Source organism: Mus caroli, unplaced genomic scaffold (assembly GCF_978045245.1).
Source record: "Mus caroli unplaced genomic scaffold, Mus_caroli_1 scaffold_8, whole genome shotgun sequence".
Taxonomy (NCBI): domain Eukaryota; kingdom Metazoa; phylum Chordata; class Mammalia; order Rodentia; family Muridae; genus Mus; species Mus caroli.
Genome location: NW_028227263.1, coordinates 101,910,217 through 101,937,993, shown reverse-complemented (window position 1 = coordinate 101,937,993; position 27,777 = coordinate 101,910,217). Strand labels below are relative to the sequence as shown.

Below are 27,777 nucleotides of genomic sequence, written 5' to 3'. Positions count from 1 at the left end.
GTCCTGGGGAGACAGAGGGCAGGGTGAGGCAACGGCCTCTCTTAGAGAGCCGAAAGAGGACAGCTTCAACCCCTTGATCTGGAGGTGGTTGGTTTGGGTTCTTAAGAACAAAACCTAGGACTGGTGGTGGCACACACCTTTAATCTCAGTGCAGAGGCAGAGGCAGGCGGATCTCTGTAAGTTCGAGGCTAGCCTAGTCTACACAGTGAGTTCCAGGCCAGCCAGGACTACAAAGTGAGACCCTGTCTCAAAAAAAGGCTGGTCACCACCAGAGCTTTTGAAACAGTAGGTCTTTACCCGTGATCACTGAGTAACGCCTGGAGCCAAGAGGCCGAGTCGGGGTGGGGGCTCCCCCATTGTCCGTCCTCTCCCCAGCCACATCGCCAGCGGCATAGTTGACAGAGGGATTTTCCCATGCAAACCCCGGAGCCAGAGGGGAAATGGGAACGCAGTGCTGCGTCCCTGACCCTTGGGCACAGACACCGCCATAGCACGGGGGCGGGGAGGCCCCGGGGAACACGAGACAGGGGGGAGGGTCAGGGAACCCCGCTTGCAGATGACCCCGAGGACTGGCGACGAGACGCAGCGGGGCAGGACTGAGTGGCACGGGGTTGGGGAAGGGGGCGAGGCTTGTAGCAGCGAGTCTCCCCTCCCCTCCTAGCGGACGGAGAAGGAAGACTTGGGCCCCGCGACTGGGCAATAGAAAGGGGAGGGGTGGCATCTCCCCGCATGCGGCCCGAGAGGGAAGCCCCGCCCCCTTTCCGCAGGTGCAGGGCGCCTAACTCCCATTCGAAACGGATCATCAATAAATTACAAAGTAGAGAAAAGGGAGACGGAAGTTTGGGGTGGGATTTCTTCCTGTCCTCTTCTTCGGCTGCCCCCTTTCAGTCCATCTCTTATGGTTTGGTCCAGGCCCAGTCCATTTGGGAGGCGGGAACACGCACACCCGGCTGGTATGTATAGGTGGTGCAGTCCGCAGGGCGAGCTCCCTCACGGCGGTCTCCGGCTAGACAATGCTCTGGAAAGGAGGGAAAACGGCCCAGCCTTCGGAGGGGTCTTCACTGGAGTGAGAATGAGGTCGCTTTGATTGAGGTCAGACAGTTCACAGAGTGGGAACCATCTGGTACGCCATCCCGCGTTCCCATTGTACCACCCTGAACCCCCAAAAAATCACCTAGCAGAGTCCTCACCTGGAGGTGCACACTAGCAGGAGTAAGTCCGGACCGAAACACCATCTGCTCGCGAACTCCCAGAAGTCTGGCCTGGAGAGAGTAACAGCGCTTTAACCTGGAACTACCCTAGTCTCCCCCAAGGAATCCCCCAATCCTGGAGATTGGCCCCGGAATTGCTAGTCAAAAGCCCTCCACTGAGCCACACACCCACAGTTCCTCAATGTGGGATTCTAGGCGGTTCCTTCACCAGTAAGCTACATGTCCAGCCTTCATTTTACTTTTGGAAGCAGTCTCACTAAGCAGCTCTGACTGTCTTGAACTCTTCTGTAGCCCAGGCAGGTAGGCTGGACCAGATAGATGGAAGGTGAACAGGATCTGGACTGTTACTTTTAAGAGTCCCTTACCTTCAGGCTGCAGTTTGCGGAGAGGAAGCCCGGGCGAGCCTAGGGCTCCTGCTGCAGCTGAGCGGAAGTTGGGGGGTAACATCTCGGCTGAATCGGGGGTTACACCCCGGAGGTCCTTCTCGCGGAACATCTTCCTCCAGGATGGGGAGCGGCTGAAGGACTTGGCACTGTCCTAGATTTACGAGAGGAGCCAAGGTGAGGGAGGCGGGCACAAGTTCCGACTCTACTCCTCTGCTTTAATCTTGACCCTCACTAAGTTCAGCATCCAACCACAATTGGTTGGCAACGCCAAGCCCCACCCCTTCAGCGCTGATCTGTAAGTGCAACTTGGGAAACTAGACCTCATTGCCACGCCCACCTCATCCAGCCGTCTGTCTGTGCCTAAGGAGATGAGGTTACTGAATTCTTTCTCCAGCAGTTGCCGAGCCTGGAAAAGAAAAGGGGAAAGAGGTTAGTTGGAGCATACAGGTGGGGGTGCCCAGCATGTTTGAGGACCAGCCAAAGCTCACTTGTGCATTTTGCGTAGGTATCTGTAGAAGCAAGGCCAGATCGGAGTAGTCGAAGGTTTCATCCAAAGCCAACAGTGCGCCGTGCACCCCACTCTCCGTGAGATTCGTAGCAAATTCCTTCAGCCCAAGACCAGACACCCAACCCATGACCCGTTCGTTGGACCACACCATCACGTCTGGGGAAGAAAGGGACTCTTAACTGCGCACCTCCCAGCGGCCAGCCTTGCCAAATTGGCCTAACTCCACCCTCATTTCCTCGCCTAGCTAAATCTCTATGCTGCCTCCATCCCTCATCTTCTGGCCAACTAGGCTTGTTACTCCCTTTTCCCTCCCTAGCCACACTCCACACTGGTTCTACTCATTATTTCTGGGAACAGCGCCTCCTAGAGAACAGGTTCATATTCTCTCTTGGCCAAGTCCCTATTTCTGGCTCCACCCCTTGTGTGATAGTGCGCCCCAGTGGCCGTGCCCTGCCAGTCTACAAAACATCACACTCAGTTTATTAACTAGCCACGCCCCCAGGGTGGTTCCACCCTGTTTCCAGTAGTTCTTGGTTTCTCAGGCTTCCCATCTTCCAGTTTGTCTCTCCACGTCCACTTGGTCCCCGGGGGACCTCACCTCTGATTTGGGTCTGGCTTTCTTCCCTCCTCCGCTCCAGGTCCTTCCGGTCATAGTTGAGCCGCTTCAGGCACATAATACCATAGTGCAGACTAACCCTGAGCAGTGGGAGAAACTGAATCACCTAGGAGTCTTCCCATGGCCACTATTGTTGTTCTTATAGAACTCCCTTCCTCCTTCCTTTCCTCCCTCCCTCCCTCCCTTCCTCCCTCCCAGGTGTGTTTTGTGTGTGTGTGTGTGTGTGTGTGTGTGTGTGTGTGTGTGTGTGTGTGATATCCATACTAGGCAAAGGCACAAGTCCCCAGTGCCTACTGGTTACTGTTTCTCTCTCTGTCTCCCTCTCTCTCCAAGATCTTTTAACGCTTCCTGGACTAAAACTCACTATGTAGCCCAAGTTAACCTCAAACTTGCAGTCCTCCGGCCTCCCCCAGTAGCAGGTCACCAGGACCACATCAGATATCAGTTTTTCTATGAACCACCCATCTTTGGTTCAAGGTGCACCAAGAGAAAATTTGATAGAACTTCCCATTGGTCAAAGCCTCTCTAGGGGTGTGACTTCTTCCCCTTGGGCTGTTCTCATTGGCCAGGCAGCCCCCACCTGTGGAAGCTGTCCACCATCTTGAGTTGGCCTCGCAGTTCCTTCTTGTTCAAATGGTCCAACATCCGTGCATCAACTAGCGACTCCATGAAGTAGCTTCGGTACTGGGGCAGCCCAAGGCTGGGCAGCCAGTCGTTCCCCACCCACTCGTGGTTCATGTCGCCATATGCCAGGATCTGGGGCCATGGGCAGGTGAGGGAAGGGGTCAGGCCCTCTTGTCCCTTCCCATATGTATAGGGAAAGGATAAAATTCAGCCCCCATCCCAATTAGTTCTCTCCCCACCACAGAACAATCTGGTCCCACCACTGGGAACGCTGGGCCAGATGAGGGTCTCATGTAGCCCAGGCTAGCTTCAAACTTCGGGTGAAGCTGAGAATGACCTTCGACTCTAGATCCCCCTGCCTCCACCCTTTTGGGTGCTGGGTTACAGATGTGTACCCCATATTCCAGGCTGATACTGGAACCTAAGACTCTATTCTAGGCAAGGGCTCCACCAGCTGCCCCACACCCACCCCCAGCCCTGAAGGTCTGCATCCACTCCGCCCAAACATGACTACACCCAGAATGTCAGGGTTTCAGCGTGGCTCTCTTGCCACCCACAGACATCACTGCTGCACTACACGGAAAATACTAGTTCAAGCAGTCCTGTATAGGATATGGCTATGAGACAAGCCTTTTGCAGTTTTAGGGCAAGGAAACAGACCAGAGCTCAACTCGGTGCCTCCACCCCTGGCAAGCTCAAGTCAGGCACCCTGTGTTTCTCTTCTCCAGGCCACAGTGTATTGTGTCTTCCCCACCTCGCACTGGCCTGGCCCACCTCGAGGCCACCATAACTAGCACAGCTGACACTGTGCTAAGCCCCTGAATGGTGCAGGCAGCCCTCTTCCCCAACCCCTCAATGCAGACCCTCACATCACCGGGCAGTTCCTTCTGGCTCCAGCAATCCCACAGTCCCCAGCTTCTGAGCAACCCACAGGCATGGAATGATAGCCCGTGCACCAGGCTGGAGGTAGACACTGAGGGCCTCCACTTTGCCCTGCCACCCCCCCAAGTCACTATGAACACAAGAACTAGGAACAGCTGAGCTCCACGCTGCAGCCTTCCCCTCCAGGGCAGGGACTTAGAATGTTCAGACGAGGGGTGGGGCACAGAGAAACAGAAAGACCATGCAGCGTGCACAACCTGCTCATGCGTCCAGCCCTCCCTGCACCCCTACCTGCTCCCAGCTGATCTCCTTGGTCTCCTGACCCGTTAGTGGGAAGAGGGGGAGAGAAGGGGTGGGTTAAGGGGACAGGCAGAGGAGAACGGAAGGGACAGACGATGCACGGACAGACAGACTCCTCCCGGCCCCCACACCCAGTAGGAATAGTGCCACCCCCAAGGCCACCAGCAGGAGGCACTCACGGGTTTTGTAGCTGCCGTCAGAGACTCCATCTCCTCGTGTGTCATCCACACGTTTCCTGTGGGCTGAAGGGCGCAGGGAGTTAAGGAATGGCAGATGACACAGAATACAGATGGTCTCCTAATCGCCCCCTCTAACTCATCCGCTTATGCTCATTCTGTCTGGGGTTTCAAAGATGACTGACAGAGGAAAGAAATGACCATGCTTTGGCATCGTCCATGCTGAGGCATAAGCATTGGAAAGGTCCAGCAAGATGGCTCAGCAGGTAAAGGTGCTTGCCATCAAGCCTGATGACCTGAGTTCTATCCCACGAGGCGGAAGGAGACTGCTAGCCTTCACACATGCTCTACGGTGGACACACATACACACACTCACACACGTGCACAAAATTTATTTATTTATAAATTTATAAATATAAATTTATTCATAAAAGTTTAATAATATAATAAATAAATAAAATCTTTAAAAAAAATAAAACCTTTCAGTGCTAGAGAGATGGCTCAGCGGTTAAGAGCACTGACTGCTCTTCCAGAGGTCATGAGTTCAAATCCCAGCAACCACATGGTGGCTCACAACCATCCATAATGAGAAACAAATAAAAAAAATCTATGGGCTGGAGCGAGTGGGGCCAGAGCAAGAGGGAGAAAGAAAAAGGGGGCGGGGGAAAGAAGAGGAACATGTGTTGCACTGGGCAGTGGTGGCACAAGCCTTTAATCCCAGCACTTGAGGCAGAGGCAGCCTGGTCTATAGAATGGGTTCCAGGCCAGCCTGGTCTACACATACAGAGAAACAGAGAAACCCTGTCTTGAAAAACCATATATATATATATATATATATATATATATAATTAAAAAAAATTTAAACCATATGTTGCTCTTGCAGAGGCTCCAGGTTTGGTTCCCAGCACACACACACACACACACACACACACACACACACACACACCAGTTCACAGCCACACAGCCATCTGAATCTCCACTGCCAGAGAATCTGATGGCCTCTTCTGACCTCCAGGGGCACCAGGCATTCTCCTACTCATCCATGCAGGTAAAACATTCATACACATAAAATTCTAAAGAGGAATTTGTGTTCTTTTGGTGGGGGTGTCTTTAATGTCACCTCTCTGGTGTCATGCACAGCGAGGACCAAGAAGGTGATAGCAGATGCAGCAAAGGGAGGGGAGTGTGCCATCAGGAAGAGGTTTGCCACCCTGTGCTGGGTGACCCTGCCGATACCTGGCCTACGAATCATGAAAATCTATATAGAGTGAGACCATTTGGCTCCTGGTGAGTGCTGGAAACCATGCCGGAGCACACAGTGATGGGGCTAGGGAGGCAGAGGCAGGGCTGCAAGAGCAAGACAAGTCAGAGCTACATAGGGAGAGACTGTCTCAAAGTAAGGAGACTGTGTATGGGTTCACTCAGCATTGGCATTGCCTGGGATTCTCCAGGAGCTAGGGCCTCCCCTCTCCAGGTCTGCGACAAGAGTTCCAGGCCAGCCTGGGTGAGCCTCAAAGGAAGACCTTATTTCAATAACATTTTGGGAGAACTGCATATGGATAGACGAGCAGATGAAATGAACAATAATAGCAACACTGTGTGAGCCAAGATTGTGGAGGCCCAAAGGAGGAAAAGACATCTGCTAAGGGCATTTCAAGGGATGACCTTTTTTGTCTTGTCCTTAAATGACACTCAAGAACCCAAGAGAAGAAAGGCAGTTAGGGTGCATGCCTTTCTCAGCACTCGGGAGGCAGAGGCAGGTGGATCTCTGTGAGTTCAAGGCCAGCCTGATCTGTAGAACAAGTTCCAGGACAGAGAGAAAAACCAAACCAAACCAAACCAAACCAAGCAAGCAAACAAACAAAAAGAATCCAAGAGGCAAACAGGCAGGTACATGGGACAGAGGAGTTGCAATAAAATTAGGCATATCTACGTGGAGTTCTCTTCTCTGTCTGTTCAGTACCCAAGTCAAGATTGAACCTCCAGGGCTGGAGAGATGGCTCAGCGGTTAAGAGCACTGACTGCTCTTTCAGAGGTCATGTGTTCAATTCCCAGCAACCACATGGTGGCTCACAACCATCTGTACTGGGATCTGATGCCCTCTCCGGGTGTGTGTGTCTGAAGACAGCGACAGTGTACTCACATACATAAAATATAGAATATTTTTTTTAAAAATTGAACCTCCAACCCAAGCTTGCTAAGCCAGTGCTATATATAGCACTGAGCACTCTTCAGGTTATAAATGTTTAAATGAATCTTTGCTTATTTTATGTGTATGTGACATGGCACTCTATGGTAGTCAGGGGACACAATCATAGGGATTGACCTCAGGTGTCAGGCTTGGTGGCCAGAACCTTCACCCACTGAGCCACCCATCTTGCATGACCTCTCTTTTCTTTTTTTATCATGAGGCAAGGTCTCACCCAATAGCCCAGTAGCCCAGGCTGGCTTCCAACTTGCCATCCCACTGCCTCTGACACAGGTATCAATACCTGTCTGCATGTTTGAAACTTCTTAAGAAAAAAACTGGGTCTAGGCATGGTGGGGCTGGCTCAGGAAGCAGAGGAAGGTGGATCTCTGAGTTCAAGCCCAGCCTGTTCCACATAGTGAATTCCGGGCCAGTCAGCCCTACATAAGTGAGATCTCATCGCAGAAGAAATGAAAAAGGGGCTGGTGAGATGGCTCAGTGGGTAAGAGCACCCGACTGCTCTTCCGAAGGTCCAGAGTTCAAATCCCAGCAACCACATGGTGGCTCACAACCATCCATAACGAGATCTGGCGCCCTCTTCTGGAGTGTCTGAAGACAGCTACAGTGTACTTACATATAATAAATAAATAAATCTTTTAAAAAAAGAAATGAAAAAGAAAAACCGGTGGATTTGGACGGTCTCTTGGAAATGGTGAAAATTCCAGAATGGGAGTCTTGGCTGGTGTGGGGTGGGGGCGTAACAAGCCAAACGAGTCCCTGAAAGAGATGTCCCCTGAAAACGGAACTCTTGTAACCCACCCAGGACACATGGAGCCAGGATTGGTGGTCTGCCAGCGAGGGGCGGGGCGGGGCCGGGGTGTGGATTGGCGGGCACTTACAGTGCGTGAGGAGGCAGGAGCCGAGGGTGACGTGAGCGACACCATCTCCTGAATGGCGAGACGCAGCTTGAGCCGGTGCAGTGGATTGCTGATGCCAATCTCCCTCTGGATCTCCGTGTCTGACAGGTTGGCCATGATGGCGCCGCTCTTGACATTGGCCCTGCAGGCGGCCACGTACCACGCCGGCATGCCCACCCAGAGCTGAGGTCACAGGAAGGCGAGAATGTGGAGGAGTCCGCGGGGGGGGGGGAGGAGGGGGGGAGACAGATGGAGAAAGTTCTCAGGCAAAGAAACAGATGCCGCGAGACAGAGGCACGTGGGAGAAGACGAGGGATGAGTACGGACAGGACAGATGGAAAGACAGACACAAGTCAGCAGAGACAGGGAGAGACCAGGAGAGACAGATGGAATGGGCAGGGGTGGGAGGAAGAGGAAGTGGTTTCCCTCAGAGCCTTGGGTCCTGACCTCCCCACCCACCCGACATCTAGCCTAGCTGTCAGAGAGCTGTGGATGAAAGCCGGGTGCGTGACTCAGGTTTGTAATCCCAGCATTCAAGAGGCTGAGGTAAGAAAGAGGAGTACGATGAGTTTGAGTATAGCCTCAGAGTGAAACTCTTAAACAAAATCAAAAGCTTATGTGGGGGATTGGATTAATGACTCTACAGTAGGGTCATTTCAATGTCAGAATACCTCTAGCCAGGAGACCACGGTGGGTCCATCCCAGGCAGCAAAAGGCAGGCCCTGGCGACAGGCCTCTTCCAGAAGTTCGTGCCTAGCAGAGAAGGTAGACAGGAACTGGGAACCCTTCTTATGGGCCTCACACAGGTCCATCTTTGAAGGATAAGAACGCAAGACATGATGCCCTATAAACCCACCTTCCCCACCCAGACAGCAAAGCCATAAAGAAAGGTGTTCCCAGATTCCCTGGAAAGCAAGGGGTCACAGGTTACAGCCAGCCACCGGTAGTCTCACCCCAAACCCTGTGGACACTCACTTCCTCTTGTTCCTCCTGTCCTTATCTCCTGGACCAGTCAGCTTGGCTAGCCCCAGAGGGTCAGTGGCCAGTGTCTCATCTGAGGGTGTCCCGGCTGGCGGCAGAGAAGCATCAAAGTTAGTGAAGTCTTAGGTCAAGGGAATGCGGGCGGCTCCCGCATCCTGACATTCCCACACACTGGAGGGGGCTTGAGGCTAGCCTGGTCTACAAAGAGAATCCCGGGACAGCCAGAGCTACATAAGCAAAACCAGAAGGAAAAAGAAAAACAGACTTCCTGATGCTGTCCTCAAACCTCCATGTGCACACACTGAGAACACACAAAGAATTATAATACATAATTGTAATTTTAATAAAAGAAGTATTACCTAATGAAGATAGAAATCAATTTCTAGCAAATGAGAAGGCAGGAGGAGAGGAAGGAAGGCAGACAGGGAAGAGGAGAGGGAGGAGGGGAGAGAGGAGGAGAGGGTTGACATTATAGTACTCACCCAGAGAAACACTCTCCCGGCCTGGGGGTCCCATCCGGCCCTTCTCTTTCTTGCCGAAGAGCCGGCCTATGGACGACTTGATGCTCTTCCTCTTGGGGGCTTTGTGGAGGGAATCTGGGGTGCTCTCACTAGAGACACAGGGCAGACCCTGGAATGCATGCTGTCCCCCACCACTCAAGTCTTTGTCCCTTCCCCATTCTCGACCAACATTTCTGCCTACCTTCCCCGGGGAGGTGCTCCATCTTCCGGTGACCCCGCTTGCAGCGCCAAAGCCTGGGCCATCCTCTCAAGACGGGCGGAGCGGGGCGTGGGTGGTGGGGTGTCTCCTGGAACGGCTGGGCCCTCCCCTCGTGGGACACCAGCTTCCTCCTTAGGGACATGGTTCTGGGGACAGAGACAGATGCAGAACTGGCTTGAAGATCATGGCAGGGATGTTAGTTGTGGGGTATGAAAAGGTGTCTGTACTGTCTCTCGCTTGGGCACTGATTCAAGGTAGGTAGCCTAGATCGAATGGGGCAAAAGCCTGTCCAGGAAGCACCTTTGTAGCAGACGGCAGACGTGGAATAGGTGTAGCCTCCAAGGAAGCTAAAGGGGCTCGGGTACTCAGAACCAGAAAGCAAGATTTACAGAATAAAACAAAAAACGCAACTGCATATGATTTTTACTTCCTCCAAGGTGAACTCTCCCCCTCCTCTTCCTCCTCCTCCTCCTCTTCCTCCTCCTCTTCCTCTTCCTACTCTTTTGTCTCCTCTCCCTCATCATTTTGAAATAGAGTTTCACTATGTAGCCCAAGTTGGCCTCTAACTCACAGCAAACCTCCTGCCTCAGCTACACAAGCACTGGGATGACAGGTGTTGAGTTACCATACCCAAGTTCTCAAAGGTCATTTAAAGATTATAGATCTCAAGTGTATGTGAATTTAAAAATAAGTGTCAGACATTGTGGAGATATCCTGCACTCAGTAGGCAGAGACAGGCACGTCTCTGTGAGTTCAAGGCCGGCCTGATTTCCACAGTGAATTCCAGGGCTACAGTCAGGGCTACAGAGTGAGAGCTTGTCTCAAAAAATAAAACAAAGAAATCGACAAAAAAAAATTAATCTAATTACATTTTGTGTGTGTGTGTGTGCGCGCGCGTGTGAGTGTGTGTCCTACACCTTTGTGGTAGATCAGAGAACAATTATCAGAAATAAGTCCTTTCCTTCTACCCTGTGGGTTCCTGGGATTGAACTCAGCTTGTCAAGCTTGGTGGCAAGTGTCTTTATCATCTAAGCCACCACCCAGGAATATTTTGAGTCCATGTAGCTGGATGTGGTGCATGCCTGTAGACCAGGTTAGACACTCGGGAAGCTCTGGGAGGAAGAGGGCTAGCCTGACATCACAAGTTTCACAGCAGCCTAGGGAACACACCAAGACTCTGTTCTTTAAAAAAGAAATTATAGAAACATAACACATGAGAACAAATCATGTAGGCTCGCCAAGGTGGCTCAGTGGGTAAAGGACTTGCTACCAAGTGTGATGACCTGAGTTTAGTCACCAGGATATACCTGTTAGAAGAAAACCAACTGCTGGAAATTGTCCTCTGACCTCCACCAGGGGTGCTCTAGCATGTTCATGAATCAACACACACACACACACACACACACACACACACACACACACACAAGTTCAAGTAGACTACAGCTGACTAATTAAGATTCCAGAAACCAGCCTTATTGTCCTTTCAAACTTTTGAGAAAAGCTGAGGACACTCTGGAGCCCATTGTGTCAAGGCTCTGGTAGCTCTCTGTGGGGAGTTCTGTTTCTGACCTCTCCCACCTACACTGGGCTGGGGTGACAGAGAGTACTCACGGTCTTGTCAGTACCCTCCCGGGCAGGACTGGGGGGTGCCAGACGAGGGGTGGAATGGCCAGAGCTGGGAGGTGAGGGGCTGGCGAGGGTGGAGGTGGTGAGGGAGGGTGGCAGTGAGCAGCTGCTTCGGTACCGGCCCAGCGAGTCAAGGCCAGAACTGGACACCCGGCTCTCCAGCTCTTCTGCACGCTGCTCCGTCGTCTCTTTCTCTTCTTGAATTAGCCTGGAAGAGGAGAAAGAAGACTAGGTGGAGGGGACAGGGAGTCACAGATCCCAAGTGGTCAGAAGACTGGGGAGGGGAGGAGGGGGTGGCTCGGAGAGTGAGGTGACCAAGGATGTTCTGGTGGACCAGAGATCCATAGCTTCAGTGGCTCAAAGGGAGCCAAGAAATCCTGGGAGTCTCAAGAAATCACTGAAGGCTTTGGGCTGCATAGCTGTGATTCCTCTCAGTTAGAAGATGTTAACGAAATGGTCGCAGTAAAGCCCTAGGTGTGTGACTCAGTGGTAGAGCACCTGCCTAAGATCCCCCAGTGAGGGGCTGGTGACACAGCAGCAGAGGCCTCACTTGGCGTACACAAGGCCCTGGGTTCAACCCCCAAAACAACAAATTATAATTCTAAAGACAGTAAAATTTCTATAGGAACAGACAGCGTTTCAAGAGCTGAAAGAGCAAATCCTAAGATTGGGGTGAAATCAAGGCCAATCAGAGTGGTCTAGAAGGTCATGGCTCCATCTAGCACAGGAGGGTGGGTAGATAAAGTCTCAGTTAGAATGTGATCCTTTTGTTTCCTGGGGCCCAGAAAGAATTCACGAAAAGAGAAACTGCCAATGCGGGCGATTTCTGGAGGGCAGGCGAAGCTGCCGGGAACACTGTGCTGTTAGCTACAGACTCGTGGAAGGCGTGGTTAAGTCTTTCTTTCATTCCTCCTTATGTGTGTGTGTGTGTGTGTGTGGTTACACCTGTGCTAAGTGAGTTTTTGCGTGTGTACGGGCAGTGTGTGGATTTGAACGCACACAGAGGCCTGAAGTTGACAGAATCTTCATCGGCCTCTCTCTACCCTGTTTACTGAGCAGGCGTTTCTCAGCCAGACACAGAGCTTGCTGACACGGCTAGCCCTGGCAGCCAGCTGCCTCCTGCAGTCCACCCTGTCACCAGAGGCTGTCATTTCTGGTGAGCCAGCTAGCCCTCCTGACATTCATATGGGTTTCAGAGGACCTGAACCCCAGTCCCCAAATCACACAGTGATCACTTTAATCGCTGAGCCATCTCTGAAACTCCTTCCTTCCTTCCTTCCTTCCTTCCTTCCTTCCTTCCTTCCTTCCTTCCTTCCTTCCTTCCTGTCTCCTGTTCTTTGTTTTTTCTTTCACTTTATCTCCTAGCTTTTTTCTTCCTTCCTTCCTTCCTTCCTTCCTTCCTTCCTTCCTTCCTTCCTTCCTCCCTCCCTCCCTCCCTCCCTCCCTCCCTCCCTCCCTCCCTCCCTCCCTTCCTTCCTTCCTTCCTTCCTTCCTTCCTTCCTTCCTTCCTCCCTTCCCTTCTCTTTCTTTCCCTATCTTCTTTGCTTTTCCACCCTAGGGTTGGAATCCAGGGCTTCACAGAGGCTAAGTAAATGCTCTACCAAGTAAACTACACTCCCAGTCCAAACCAAGGCTCTTGATTTCAGTGTGAGGGTGAGATTTGTGGGTTTTTGGTTGCTGTGGGGACCTTCTGTTGACATTCTTGCAGTATCGGGAGGCTCTAGGACATGGTTAGATAGAGCCGTGGTTTTCTTGAGTTCTCCTGCGGAGTTGAGGAGTGTGATTGTGGAATGCACTCTTTGGTATAGGTGCTGGCTTAGGGTCCCTGATCAGATAACAGAGACGATCTGTGGCTGCAGACTGTGCTCTGGGAGAGCTGCTTGAGGGCAAAGGGGAAGTAGTCAGGCTTAGAAAAAGGGTGACGCTGACTTTTAGGAGTTTGGGGGCTGTGGGGACAGCTTGGGCAAGGCACAGCAGGCTTGGGCTAGGACTCACTTGATTTCCTTGTTGATGGCTTCCAATTGCTCCTGGAGCATGATAGCGAGGGTCTGCACATCAGCTTGCCCACTGGGGGACAGCAGCTCAGCCCCGAACATCCCCTCGGCCTCCTCTTCATCTGAGCCATCCAGCTCTCCAGGGAACGGGGGTGGGATGGACCCAGCAGGGGCAGACCGATCCCAGTCCTGTCCTGTAAGTGGGGATTGAGGTTGGTTCCTGGCCTTGCCCACACTCCTGACCCTACCTGCATCCCACAATGCTCTCCCAGGCTAGACCCTTCCTCTATCTTTGCATGATGGTGGTGGAGTCAGAGTGTCACCTATGCCCAGGTTTAGATGAACTGTGTCCCTAGGGTCTCTCTTAGCAGGACTCTTTCCTGGACTTACGAAATAGCTCGATGGGTAAAATTCTTGTTGCACAAGGCTGGTGGCCCTAGTTCAATCCTCAGATCTCATTAAAGGTAGAAAGAAAGAACTGAGTCCACAGAGCTGTCTTCTGACCTCCACAGGTGTTTTGTGGCAGGTGCATCCCCAATAATGAGTTGTTTTCTCTTTTCTTTCTTTCTTTCTTTTTTTTTTTTTTTTTTTTTTTGAATTTTTCGAGACAGGGTTTCTCTGTATAGCCCTGGCTGTCCTGGAGCTCACTCTGTAGCCCTGGCTGTCCTGGAACTAACTCTGTAGACCAGGCTGGTCTCCAACTCAGAAATCCACCTGCCTCTGCCTCCCAAGTGCTGGGATTAAAGGAGTGGCCTGGCTCATTCTTTTCTTTAAAAAAAAAATATGCATTGGCTGTTTGACCTATCTGGCCTAGAACTCACAGAAACCTACCTGCCTAGGATGCTTGAACATAGGGATTAAAAGCATTTGCGAACGGGCCCAATCCCACCTTATTTTTTTTTGAGACCGTCTCTCACTGAATCTGTAGCTCACTATCAAGGCTGACTGACCACAGGGTTTAAAGGTCCTCCTGTCTGCACCTCCCCAGAGCTGAACCCAGAGGCACGGGTCACTACATCTGGCCAGGGGTTTTACTAACCATGCCTTCTCCACAGCACCAGTCTCTTACTTGCTCCTAACGGCCCTAAAGCCACGCCCACACCACGACTCCTCCCTTCTTCCCAGTTCCCCAGAGCCAACCAGCTTCTCTGCCTGGCCTCCTTCTGGAATTCGCCACTCTTCCTCCATCTTCAGTACTCACCGTATACACATCATAGGAGGAGATCAGACGTGCAGGCAGGTGGATGGTGGTGATGGAGGTCAGGAGAGAAGAGAGGGAGTCAGAGAGACGGGACTTTTCATCCCAGAATCCTCCCCGTGCTGTGCAGATCCAGCTGCCTCCCCATCACAATCCCTCTCTATCTAGGCCCTAGAGGTGGCTACTGACCTTGGAAGACTCGTCCTTGGTCCCCGACCAGCGGCCCCTCTTGCCTGCCCGGCCACTGCCAGCCCCATAAGGATCCAGAGGGGCACCAGAAGGTAAGGTTGGTGCCTGGGAGTAACGGAGCTCCAGGGCACTGCCAGGAAGGGACCTGTGAACCCAGGAAAGACCAGAAAAGGAATAGAGGTTAGGAGTCACAGGAACAGATCTGCCTGCTCTGGGGGCGGCAACAGTTGAGCTCACTGGGTTATTTTAGAAAAGAAATTGTGGCCAGACAGGGATGGCTCACTCCTTTAATCCCAGCACTAGGGAGGCAGAGGCAGGTGGATCTCCGTGAAAAGCCCCGTCTCAAAAAGAAGAGGAAGAGGAGGAGGAAGAAAAGAAAGCAATTGGGAATGTGATGTTTTATGGGAAGTTTTGGGGGATATGATCAAGATTTGTGTATGAATTTGTCGATTTGAAACACAGTTTCTCTGTATACTCTTGGCTGTCCTGGAACTTGCTCTGTAAACCAGGCTGGCCTCGAACTCAGAGATCCACCTACCTCTGCCTCCCAAGTGCTGGGATTAAAGGTATGCACTATCACCTGACTAAAATATTCTTAAATATAGATAAACAAAATTAATAAAGCTGGACCTGGCCATGTAACCTTGTAGTCTCAGCTACTTGCGAGGCTGTGTCAGAAGGATCACCGGTTCAAAGCCAGCGTGGGCAACTTAGTAAGCTTCTGTCTCAAAGGGAAAAGCAAAAAGAGTCCGGAGATGTACAGGAGAATTTCCCAGTGTGGAGCTGAAGGGGTGTGGTTTGGAGGCAGAGTTCCTGCCTAGAATCCCCCAGTGAAGGGCTAGGACGTCTGCCTGGTGATAGCATGAGTCCCTGGGGGTCTGATCCCCAGTACTGTAAAAATTAAAAATAAGGGACGAGGGGGCTGGAGAGATGGCTCGGTGGTTAAAAGCACTGGCTGCTCTTCCAGAGGTCCTGAGTTTAATTCCCAGCAACCACATGGTGGCTCACAACCATCTGTAATGAGATCTGATGCCTTCTTCTGGCATACAGGTGTACCTGTAGATAGACACTCATACATAAAATAAATAAATCTTTAAAAAAAACTAATGAGGGATGAGAGTTGAGAAGGAGGAGCGGAGAGGATGAGCTTGCCACAGACAGAAAAGGCAGGAAGCGCTTCTGTCACCTGGAATAGGAGGAAGGCGGCCTCCCCCGGAGCTGGTCTATCTCCATCTGCATCCGTTCCATCTCAGCCAAGAGCTGCTCCTGTGGAGAGAGGCAGAGGTATGGGGCTCGATGTCACTGCTATGAGGAACAGGCCACTCGGTAACTCCCCATTAAGTTCCGGGTCCTCACCTTATTCAGCAGCAGCTCATCTTGAAGCTTCTTCATGTTAGCAATCTCCTCACTCAGTGAGTTCTGTGGGGACAGGGGTGAAATGGAAGGTCAAAGGCAGGCTGCAAGGGCTGTGGTCTAGGAAAACCCCGCTCTTGGAATGGCCAAGCAAAATGGTGCCTTCAGTCACAGAGCAGAGTTTGTCGGTATGGAGGTCTCAAATGACAGACCTGAAGAAGATGTATGGGCCCTAGGACGGCATTTGGAGCCACCCCTGGTTGACAAAGGTCTGGGGCAGGGGTGGGAGGGGGCGCACCTTCTCCTCCAGTGCCCCCATACGTTCTTTGAGGTGAAGCTGTAACCGTTCGTTGGATTCACTTAGCAGCTTGTCCACCGTCTCTGACAGTCGCTTATTGTGGTCATCGTTCATTTTCTCCCTCTGCCGGGCCTGAACACAGGGAAACAGGGCAGAGACTGTCCAGCGGGTCCTTCTGAGATCATTCCCCTTGTTCGAAATCATGCCCCTCACCTAAGCCTTGCTTCATCTTGATTCCTATTTAGTCCCTCCTTAACCCATCCCTCATCTCAACCAAACCAGACTCTGACTAAGAGTCATCTAAGTCCCACCCACTACTCTGATCCTCAGTTAAGCCCCACCCTTCATGCCTCACCCAACCCGGCCCCTCATCTAAGCCCCGCCCCCTCATTTTAGCCCCTCCCCTGAGATATCCTCACTGTGCCCTGACTCCCATGTATATAGTCAGTCCATTTAGCCAAGGACTCAGCTAAGTCCAACTCCAGCTTGAAGCCTCATCTAAGCGTCATCGACCAACCCCAGCCCCTTCATCTAAGCTCTGTCCTTACTCTCAGGCTCTCTCTTTTAAGCTCTGATGTCATGTAGACCCCACCTAATCTATCCCCTCAGTTAAGTTCTGCCCAGTCTCACCCCTATCTAAGCCTCATACATCCCACCCAGTTCCTTCCTGTAAGCTCCAGGAGCTCCACCCTCCATCTAAGTTCTGCCATTCATATGAATGCCATCTAATTCACCCCCTCAGCTAAGCCTTGTCCCCGCCCAGGCTGGCCCCTCATATAAACTGTGCGCGCGCGCGCGCACACACACACACACACACACACACAAGTGTGTGCTCTTTCAAGTCCTGCTCCTCATACAACCCATCTCCTGATATAAACCTCACTTTTCATATAAGCCACACCCCTCAGGTAAGTCCTACCAGGCCACGCCCACAGGTAAGTCCTTTCCCTACATCACTGTTCCATACTATCCCTTGGCCCTCTCACCCGCTGTAGCTCCTGGTTCTTCTCCTCCAGCTGTGCCTCCAGCTGCCGAAGCCTCTCTTCAAAGTTCCCATGGCGTTCCTCAGCCTAGTGGACAGGACCCGTGGAGCGTGACTTGACTCCACCACGATCCCCGCCCCTGCACCTCTGGCCCCGCCCCTTGCCAGGCTGTCACCTTGTTCAGAGCAGCCACGCGCTGCGCCAGCTGAGCCTCTATCTCGGGTAAGGTCTCAGCCTTCTGCAGGGTCTGTTGCAGCTTCTGCTTGGCGTCATCCAGCCACTCAGCCAGCTGACGGCTCTTCTCTTCACTCTGGGAGAGAAAGAGGCAGAAGAGCAGAGGGGCTCAGTTACCCAGCCACAGTATCGTCGCGTGGTCTCCTGGGTCTCTTGCTGGGTGGGCTTTCACCTGTCTGTACAGGGACTCTTTGCTGGCCAACTCATTCTCCAGCTTGTCGTTGGCATCATGTAGAGATGTGGCCTCACGCTGGGCACTCAGGTAGCGCTTCTCCAGTGTGGTGATGCGTTCTTCCATATCTTCCCGCTGAGCCAGGGCCTACAGAGGTTATAATGGCATGTGTGGACTACAACTCCCAGAAAGACTTGTGGCAGCAGAGGCCAAAAACCCCAGACAAGGCACTCCAGGGTTTATAGAAAATAAGCTCTTTGCTCCATTCTGTGTCACAACTTTTAAAGCAGTTCTGGCTTAGAGCTTCCATAAAGATGAGGGAAGACTCAGGGCATGGTGATGTCACATTCCTGTTATCCCAGTAAGTGGGAGGCTAAAGCAAGAGAACTTTGAAGGCCAGCCAAGTTCAAGGCCCACCTGGAATACATAGGGAGACCCTACCTGATAAACAAATATATATAAAAAAAAAAAAGACATATGGAATACAGCCTTCCTTCACTCAAGCCACACTTCGGCATAACACTGTCCTACTGAATACTTGCTGGGGGTCTCTTGGGAAGGTTCACACCATCTGGCAGAGAGCTACCAGGCTAGCCCAAGCTTAGAAGCCCAGAGAAGATAGGCCAGAATCAGGCGGGAGATAGACCTTCCTGGGGCTGTCATGAGGAGCCTTGTGACAGAGGCAAGTAGCCCCTGCCACCTGCCAAGCTGGTGAGGAATCAAACATTCACTTTTTAATTCACTTCCTTCAAGTATCCAGACCAGCAGGGCTTAGTACTCAGGAGGCTGAGGCAAGAGGTCACAATTCCAGAGCCAAACTGGGCAAATTACCCTCCTCAAAATAAAGAATAAAGCAACTGACAGGATGTAGCTCAGTGGTAGATGCCTAGAGTCACCCAGTGAGGGGTTGACAGAGTGACTCAGAAGAAAAGTGCCTGCCAGTGAGAAACTAGGGCCATGGCTCAGAGGTAAATAGATCATGGGTCTAGAGTAAGTAAAGTCCTAGGTTTATCACCATGGTAACACAGGAACCAGGTGCCACACACAAACCCTCGGATTAGTCCCATTGTACAGATAAGGAAACTGAGGAGGGATTCCACATAACTTGGGGACTGAGTTCAGGTCCTGTCATTCTTGAACTCAGTTACTCTTGAAAGGCTGGGAGAAAGCTGGGGTGGGAGTCGGGGGACAGAGAGCGGCTCTCCAGGGGCTCCGCCTCACCTCCTTGAGGTCGCGCTGCAGCTTGGAGTTAGCTTCCTCGGCCTTACCCAGCTCGCGGTGAGCAGTGCCCAGCTCCTCCTCCAGCTGGCTCATCTGACGGCACAGCACCGCCAGGCGTTCCCGCAGCTGGCACACCTCTGCACGCTGCCGTTCCAGAGCTTCCTCCAGCTCGGCCGTGCGCCGGTTGGATTCTCCAACAGGACCCAGGCCATTGGCAAGGGTCTGGAGAGAGAAACGAACAAATAGAACCCAAAGTGCAGAGCTGAGTAGCTTGGTCAGCCACCCTGAGGGCAGCCAGGTATGGGGACGGGGGAATCAAGGACCAGTCAGGATCTTGTAGACCAAAGTCCAAAGGGGTCTGTCTGTTTTTGAGGGTCATAGAGACCAGTAAGGACCTTAGGGGATCAGATAGTATTGGGTCAGTGAGGGTCATGACAAACATTAAAGTGACCATCTGAGGCCAATGAACTGGCTCAGCCACCAAGCCTGATGGCCTGGGTTCAGTCTCCACGAATCACATTATGAAAGGAGAGAACTGCTCCCGTAAGTTGTTCTCCGACCTCCCCATGCACATAAACAAGACCTTTCACATTATCTTTGCACCGATGAATGCAATGAAAACTTTGAAAAGGGGGCCAGCCATGGTGGCACATGCCTTTAATCCCAGCACTCGGGAGGTAGGTGGAACTCTGTGAGTTTGAGGCCAGCCTGGTCTACAGAGCAAGTTCCGGGACAGCCAGGGTTACACAGAGGAACCTTGTCTTAAAACTAAACCAAACCAAACCAAACCAAAACAACAACAACAACCCCACAGTAAAACGCTCATTAGAAAGTCAGGAGGTTACTGGGCATAATTGGAGCGTAGGCTTGTACTTTTAATGACTTGGGAGGCTGAGGCAGAAGGATCTTGAGTCGGAGGTCACCTAGTGAGGGGCTGGAAATGTTGCTCCGTGGTAGAAGACTTGCAAAGGATATAAGATGCCCTAAATTCTATCCTCAATCAGTCAGTCAATCAGCGCTGAGAGGAGGTCACGGGGAGGGGACTAAGACCTCTCACCTGTCCATCCCCATCCTTGCCTGGCTCCTCCAGTCCTGACCGCCTTCTAGATAGCTGGTCTCGAAGGTTCAGGGCCTAGAAGAGTCAGTCAGAACACCAGAGCCCACCTGAGTTCCCCCTTAGGGGCCTTGGGATTTCCTTCTGGGGTCCAACCCCATTGGCCCCCTTCCTTTAGAACACAACCAATCAGTTTCTTAGTCCACCACCAAGACATGGCCCTCCCCTTCTCTGCCGCCCCCGCCCCTACCTCCTGATTGCTCAGTTCCAGCTCCTCCTCCAGCACTGCTACCCTCTCCAGTGCCATCCGCAATCTTTCCCGGACCTGCAGACGGGTGTGAGATAAGATTAGACCACTGTAGGGCTTGGTACCGTAGGTACCTGTCGTCCCAGTTACTCGGAAGGCTGAAGCAGAAGGATCCCAAACTCAACATCTACACCTGATGCAGAGATAAGACCCAGTTTGCGTCAGGCGATCTTGTCCCAGAACACCCTAAGCTCTGAAACCAATGTAACGAGTGTGAAGGTCAGGCATCAGGCAGACTATTATACACTATTCTATTTCTATTTTTACTTTTTTAGCCAAGGTCTTGCAACATAGCCTTGTATGGCCTGGAACTCTGTGTAGACCAGACAAACCTCAAACTCATAGAGACCTATTCGCCTCTGCCTCCTGAGTGCTGGGTTTGAATCGTTCTTACCTTTTTTTTTTTTAATTTATTTTATGTATATGAGTACTGTAGCTATCTTCAGACACACCAGAAGAGGGCATCGGACCTCATTACAGATGGTTGTGAGCCACCATGTGGTTGCTGGAAATTGAACTTGGAACCCCTGGAAGAGCAGTCAGTGCTCTTAACCACTGAGCCATCTCATCAGCCCCCTCGTGTATCTTTTTATCAAATCATCATGGTAACATTCTCTCCCAGGTGAAACACCTCCAACCAATCATAACCAGCTTTTCTGTTTCCCATTTAGTTCAGTTGAGGTGGACCACAGGTCTTCTCTTTGTCATCCTCTTACTCTCCTACCTTCTCATCCAGGGCTTTGTGGTGTTCAAAGAGGGATTTTAGAGCCTTGAGCACCTCCACCTCAGAGGAGACCCCTCCAGGGGACTGGGCTTGGCGTTTCACCACAGTCATTCGCAGGGAACGTTCGTGCCTGGACACCAGGCACTCAAGGTGTTCCAGAAGGAGCTGGAAGGAAAAGGCACCGAGTCACAGGAAAGAAGCAAGGGTAGAAAGGGCCAAGGAAAGGGATGAAAGGATGATGTTGGGCGTGCACAAGGAAGAAGAGATAAGGACCACGCACAAGTGGGGAGAAAAGACGGTGACAGCCAGGGCAGAGCTGAGGAAGTGAAAGGGGATGGGAGCCCGGGGAAGGCAGCGATACAGGAGACTGGAAGCGAGGAAAAAGAGAAGATGGAAAAGTAGATGCTGGAAAAAGATATGTTGGCCGGCACCACCCTGTGCCCCATCCCGCTTAAGCTCCATCTCCAGAGCCCTCACCCGGGTGTTGTTTCGCTCCGCCTTCAGCTCTGCGATCTCTTCTTCCCTCTCCAGAAGCTGTTCCCGACATAAGTTAAGCTCCTTCGTCAGAGCCGCAAACTCCTGTCCAGGCGTGGGTAGAATCAGATGGCTGACTCAATTATTTCTGTATTTCTCTCTTTGTGAGAATATGAAGGCTCTGACCCTCCTGGCTAGTCTCTGCCTCCTCCAGCCACTCAAAACTGCCCCTTACTAAGTCCTGCTAGACTAGCAGCTCACATCTTACCCCTTTGGGCAAACTCTCCCTTTTGTTGCTGTAGACCTATATAGGTCTTGATAGCAGAATCTCCTCTTGCTGCTCAAACTCCGCCCTTTTACACAAACCACGCCCGTCTCCATGGTAAGCCCCGCCCACCAATGTTAAGCCAATTCCATACTCCCGGGTATACTTTGGAACTACCCATTTTAGACCACCTTTTTTTCCAAACTAAACCTTCGACAGGTTCTGCCCTCCTAGTAAACCCTACCCACTTGGTTTTTGTTGTTTTCTGTTTTTTTGTTTCTTAGTGTTTCCAGACAGGGTTTCTCTGTATAGCCCTGTCCATCCTAGAACCCACTCACTTTGTAGACCAGGCTGGCCTCTAATTCAAAGATCAGCCTGCCATTGCCTCTAGAGTTCAAGGCGTATGCCACTCCCAGCTTACTCCCTAGACCCTGAGTCCCATCGTTCTGGCTGTCCATGCCCCTCCTTCTCAGCGAGCTTGCTTCTCCAACCTCTCAGGCCCCGCCCTTTATTTATGGTCCGGGCCTTGCTTTCTCCAGGCCCTGCCTCTCTCAAGCTCCGCCCGTTCACCGACCCTAACCTTCTTGCCACTCAGGCCTGGCATCCTCAACTAGCCCCGCCCTCTCTATATAAGCCCTACCCATTTCGCAGCTAAGACTCGCCTACCCAAAGCAATCCAGTCCCGCACTCTCTTCCGCCTAGCCCCGCCCATTCGGGACAGCCCTCGTCTTTAGGCTCCTCCTCCCTAAGACCCCGCCCAACCTGAGGCAGAGCGATGCTGAGCTGCCGCTGCAGCGAGTCCTTCTCGTGGCCGAGCTCGCGCAGTCGTAGCTGCGCTGTCGCCAACCCGTCCTGCGCCTCTCGCAGCGTCTCCAGCAAGCGCTCGCGCTCTGTGAGCATCGTGACCATGAGGCGCTCCAGCTCGCCGCCGGCCTCGTCCGGGCCCAGCGCCGAGCCCCGCCGGCCATCCTCGCTGATGGTAGGCATCACCTCGCACATCATGGCGGCGGTGCCGGCCTGCGGGTACGCAGAGGGGACTGACTAACTATTCAGGGCTCAAACAGATAACTGAGGCAAGGCCAGTGAAATAGTCCCTGGGGCCCCAATCCAGGCATTGCATAGGCGGCAACTGAGGTCAGCAAAGCTGATCGTGACACGGGGAAACTGAGGTACAGCTAAGTGTGTGTGGGGGGAACTAAGCGCTGGCCTCCAAGAGCGGGAAACTGGTCTGTCCTTTGCAATCATAGCACAGATAAACTGAAAATCATTACTCTTAGATAAACAGCGAGAGTCTCTTTGGTAAAAGCACTTTGGGTCACTGAGGCTTGGCTCCACTAGACACTGCAAACCAAAGCCTGGTCACTCAGGAACTGAAAAACAGCTGGTGGACCAGTCGCTGGCTAAGTGGGTTAAAAGTAGCCTTTACCTATTGTGTCTCGGCTTGGAATCCTCAACCTACTCTATAGAAGAGGAAACTGAGCTCCAAGTCAGAACTACACCTTGAAAAAGTCACAGGGCTTCGGATACTGAATTGGATCACTGGACTGTGATTTGCTCTAAAGACCAACACTCCACTTGAATGAATAAGAGTAGAAAGCAGAGCAGGAGGGCTGGGGTCGTAACTCAGTGGCACAGCACATGCTTGACAGAAATGAAGCTCTGGATTGAATCTTGTACTACTAAAAAAAAAATATTCGTGTATTAAGCCAGGCTAGGTGGTGCGTGCCTGTAATCCCAGCATTTGGGAAGTGGAGATGAAAGAATCAGTAGTTCAAGGTCATCCTCGGTTATTTTAGGGAATTCCGGGTCAGCCTGGGTTACGTTAGAGCCTTTCTCAAACAAACAAACAAACAAACAAACAAAAACAAAATAAAAATGCCTAACAGGGCGCAGGGCTCCGTCATCTCACTCAGGTCACAGGAGGCTGATCCCCCGCACCTAGTAGTCCACTACATCTAGGGGTCTGAGGCTCCAACAGTCTCTTTTCTTCGGACCCCTAGATCTCCTGCACACCCATAAATCTAAGCTGTTGAACCCTTCTCCCCTCAGACTCAGGTTCTAGTCACCCCAGGATGCTCCTCCTGCCCCGCCCTCTTGAGGCGTTAACCAAGAGTGTGGGAGGAGAGAGAGGCGGGATTTATTAGGTTCCCTGGGCCAGGGGCGGGGCAGAGATGTAGAGAGGCCCAGTGAGCCTCTCCCTGGATCACTTCAGGTCCAACAAGTCCATCTGGCCAGACCGAAAGCAGGAGAGACTTTCACTCCTTTCCTTCCCCTCAACACATGCAGCGACCTAACCGGTTTGAGATTGGATACTTCCCAACTCCACCCAAATGAGAACTGTGACCAAAGCCATTGGGTCCTTGGGTTTCTGTGAGACAAGAAGGGCTCTGGAATACAGAAAAGAGTACAGCGGGGTCCCTAAATTCCTTGTGACTTTAAATTTTCTGGAACTCTACACTTCCCAGAAACTGGATCCATCAAAAAGTTTATAAGAGAGAAGGCCAGCTTTAGGCTAGACGCTCCCCCCCCAACACACACACACACACATGAAAGCTCAAACCCACAATCGTGTCAAAACGTACAGCCTAGGATGAGTGAGATTATTGTAGACTCTCCGATTCACTGAGAAAGAGAATGGACAGTCAGTGTTACCAAGATGCTACAGTACACAGAAAAGATTAAGAGCTTCCACACTGAGCATGTGACTGAAGGCAAGAGCGGCTCTTTCGGCTAACTAAAGGGTTCTATGCTACAACTGAGGACTGGAAGGTAGAATCAGCCCAAAGCCACCTGGTAACATAAATAGGTGCCTGGAACCTTCAGAGGTGAGCAAAATGACATAGAGGAGCACCCCTAATGCAATATATAATAGATCTGGTCAAAAGACAGAATCTAGGACTCAGAACCTGCTTAGCATGGATGCCTGGCCATAGGACATAAGCTGCGCCCACCGCTGAGTCCAGGTGAGGCAGAAGGATTGCGAGTTCAAGAGTACTACAATGAAATCCTGCTCCAAACACACACACACACACACACACACACACACACACACACACGGCCAGGAGGCCAGGAAGATGGCTCAGTGGACAAAACTTGTTACCGAGACTGAAGCCCTGAGTTGGAGAATCTGGGACACGCATGGGGTATGAAGAAGAGAACTCCTGCAAACTGTCCTTTGACCTCCACATGCACACATACAGAAAAACAAAATGTACCAAATAACAGAGAGAGAGAGAGAGAGAGAGAGAGAGAGAGAGAGAGAGAGAGAGAGAGAGAGAGAGAGAGAGAGAGAGATCCTCTGGTGGGGGTGGTCTGTTTAGGAAACAGGAACATCTTGAACCTGAAGACTCTAGAAAAGGCCAGCGTCTAGAACAGGCTCAGAATGCCAGGGCCGCAGATGGAGCTGGAAGCTTCTGACCCAGCCGGGACCAAGACCGACACCAAAGCTGAGGCCACAGCAAGGAAAAGGCAGAAGCTGCAGACAGGGATCTAGAACCCAAGGCTTCGAACGATAAGCAGAACACGGCTCTGGAAACTTCCAGGATTAAGATTGTGCAAGCTATGGGGGGCTGGAGAGATGGCACCGTGATCAGTAGCACAGACTATTCTGCAAGAGGACCTGGGTTCAATTCCTGACTCCTACCTGGCAGCTTACAATGGTCTAACTCCAGTTCCAGAGGACCTGGCACCCTTGCATAAACATATATGCAGACAAAACACTAATGCACATAAAATAAAAATAAACCATTAATTAAAAAAAAAAAGATTGTGCACGCTAGAGTTCCAAAGAATACTAGACTATTTCATTGAAAACGACACATTCTGCAAGTTAGAATATCCTGGGAAGAAGGGGATCTAGAACATCAGCAGACATGGCCAGAGCATAAAACACATCCACCATGGAAACTCAGCAGACACTAGTCTTTAAGGGTGGGCATAAAGCGGGCCCTTTTGTTATTGGTCAAGTGCTAGTAATTGAAGCCTGGCCTTTGTGCATGTGAGGTAAGTGCTCGGCCCCAGCAACAACCTCAGCCCCTGTAGCTAGAAATATAGGGCATGCCTGAGGAGAGGACTGAGAGCAGAGAATGGCTTAGGCGTGTTGTCTAGATATTGGTAAAGACCAAAGAAGAAAAAGAAGGAAGGGGAAGAAGAGGAGAAGAAGAAATAGAAGAAAAAGAGGATGAAGAGGAGGAGGAAAAATGTAGACAACATAGTGAGTTCTAATCCAGCCTGGGATGCATGGCAAAATCCTGCCACTGGGGACGGGAAGGGAGCAAGTAAAAAAAAAAAAAAAAAAAAAAAAAAAAAAAAAAAAAAAAAAAAAACATGCTTAGAAGTTAGTTCATGGCCTTGGAGTGGATCACATGCCTTGGTGAAGACGGAACAGACACATCATCTGGAAATGTTCTGGGACTTAGGATCTTGGACATAACACAGGGAAAGGACACATTTTAACTAGAAGTGCAGAAAGACAGCTGGCTGGTTCCAAATAACCTCGTGAACCTTGATCCCAAAACAGACCTGGAGGAAAGGATGGCTGTTTGGTACATGGAGTATGAGACATCAGATATTACCATATGGGTCTCTAGAGGCAAGGAGATGCCAGAAATATCCAGCTTTGGGGGAGAGGAGGCTCTGCAAGTCTAGCACCTGAGATGATAGAGCAGATGATGAATGCTTGTTAAAGCCATGGAAGATGTGAAGTTGAGGCCACCAAGACATGAAGATGGGAGTGGAATGCAGAGCCAAGGTCCAGACCTTTGAATCTACCTAGGGGTGAAGAAACTTAGAGCCTTACTGTTTGGTGGGAGTGTAAGCCTGGGTGGGTGGTCTGATGGACAGGACACTCACCACTGTCAGAGATTCTGGGTCCCTGAGATGAGTGTTTGTTCAGGTGGAGGTTACAAGATGGGGGTGAGACACTTAGATCACCAAGGGAAAGTGAGGACAGAAGCCGAGGAATTGCATTCCAGGTCTTTGAAAGGAAGTCATGGCGCCTGAGTCTATAAGGCAGCAAGCAGGTGCTGGTGTACCAAGAGGCTGGTAATATTTGTCTGCGGGGGGTAGGGGGGAGCTGTTAAAGTAGGTGCTAAGTGGGGAGGTGGGGGCAAAGGCTAGGAAACTGGATTCCCCGGGTGCTGAATAGGTGACAGGGATTAGTCAGGGCCAGCAGATATATGGACACTAACAGCTTTTCAGAACCAGGTGGGAGCGGGAGGCTCCATGCCAAGGTTTCTAAGTGGCCTGGGCAGGGACATTCACAAGCTCTATGTAAGTGAAGCAGCTAGAGTCCCAGAAAGCTAGAGTGCCTAAAGATGGGCCTGAGAGCCCTGCGGCCCACCTGGGAGGGGGGCGCCGGGGAACCCCAGGTCAAAGGCGCGGTGAGGGGGAGGAATCCCCACACCACCTGCACCCCCCTCCTCCCTAGCGGCCGTGGAAGGAGATGGGGGAGGCGAGGCTACCGAGAGAGCTGACCATGGACAGCTCCGGCGCGGGCCTGTGTCCAGGGCGAGCCGGCCTGGACCGAGGAACGTCGCCGGCTGATTCAACCAGAAGGTGGGGGGCGCAAATGGGGGAATGATTTGGTCGCAGTGGGGGAAGCCCCACAGCGGTGACCAGGGTCTGGAGCTCCCAGGACTGGGCCCAGAGGATGGATCTAGACTGAGGGGTCCCCTGGGCTGAGCTGAGGGATCCAGGCTTCTGGGCCCTGGAGGAGGCACAAGGAGGTAGCCCGCCTGAGATACTAGGGTTCGGCGGGGCACTCTGAGCTCCGGGAAGGGACACGCCTGGGTCTCTTGGGTTGGCTTGTGAAATCTGGACTCTGGGTTCCCTTGGGATGAAGATGGGAATGTAGGATTTCGGGCAAGCTAGTCGGAAACGCTAGCCCAGGGGTCCCCAGGGTGGGCGCTGCCGGGCAAGCTGGGCCGGGCTCTTACCTACCTGGTCCGCGACGACTGCGGGAGGAGCTGGGCTGCAGGAGGGACGCGGGGTGGGGTAGGGGCACCGGGCGGGGCCCCTGGCGGCGGCCGGGGCCCGGATCTGGAGCTCTGGAACCCTGTCTACGCCGCTAGCGCGGGCTCAGCGTCTCTTGCTCCGGCTCCAGCGCTGGGGACCCCCCTCCCCCTCACGGTCTCACAGCCTTCTTACTCCCTAAAATAGCCCCCTGCCCTTGTCAC

At 52.0% G+C, this 27,777-nt stretch overlaps 1 protein-coding gene across 4 annotated transcripts; it reads right to left on the bottom strand.

Annotated features, from left to right (window-relative positions):
- Positions 1-13: 13 nt before the first annotated feature.
- Ppfia3 (PPFI scaffold protein A3) lies at positions 14-27,767 on the bottom strand. 4 transcript variants are annotated; one of them, XM_085841755.1, is made up of 30 exons: positions 27,542-27,767; positions 22,364-22,618; positions 21,340-21,441; positions 20,863-21,027; positions 20,082-20,156; positions 19,835-19,909; positions 18,778-18,999; positions 17,557-17,703; positions 17,326-17,460; positions 17,154-17,237; positions 16,168-16,299; positions 15,873-15,935; positions 15,703-15,782; positions 14,517-14,661; positions 13,131-13,318; positions 11,121-11,343; positions 9,492-9,655; positions 9,272-9,399; positions 8,784-8,877; positions 8,480-8,561; positions 7,791-7,991; positions 4,707-4,769; positions 4,519-4,545; positions 3,302-3,477; positions 2,704-2,801; positions 2,086-2,261; positions 1,935-2,003; positions 1,577-1,748; positions 1,191-1,262; positions 14-1,081 (listed from the first exon to the last, which is right to left on the bottom strand). In XM_085841755.1, the coding sequence occupies exons 2-29, from the start codon at positions 22,601-22,603 to the stop codon at positions 1,204-1,206; spliced, it is 3,585 nt and encodes a 1,194-aa protein (XP_085697881.1). In that variant the 5' UTR covers positions 22,604-22,618; positions 27,542-27,767; the 3' UTR covers positions 14-1,081; positions 1,191-1,203. The 4 variants fall into 4 exon arrangements, with proteins under 4 accessions (XP_085697881.1, XP_029335733.1, XP_021021923.1 ...); XM_029479873.2 differs by having other exon boundaries at positions 15-1,061; XM_021166264.2 differs by having other exon boundaries at positions 15-1,018.
- Positions 27,768-27,777: the final 10 nt, after the last annotated feature.

Coding starts and splice junctions, on each gene's coding strand:
- Ppfia3 (XM_085841755.1), bottom strand. CDS start 22,603: ATGATGTGCGAGGTGATGCCTACCATCAGCGAGGATGGCCGGCGGGGC. Junction 21,028..21,339: donor CGGAGCGAAACAACACCCGG/GTGAGGGCTCTG, acceptor TTTTCCTTCCAG/CTCCTTCTGGAACACCTTGA. Junction 1,263..1,576: donor CCGCAAACTGCAGCCTGAAG/GTAAGGGACTCT, acceptor TACTCTCTCCAG/GCCAGACTTCTGGGAGTTCG.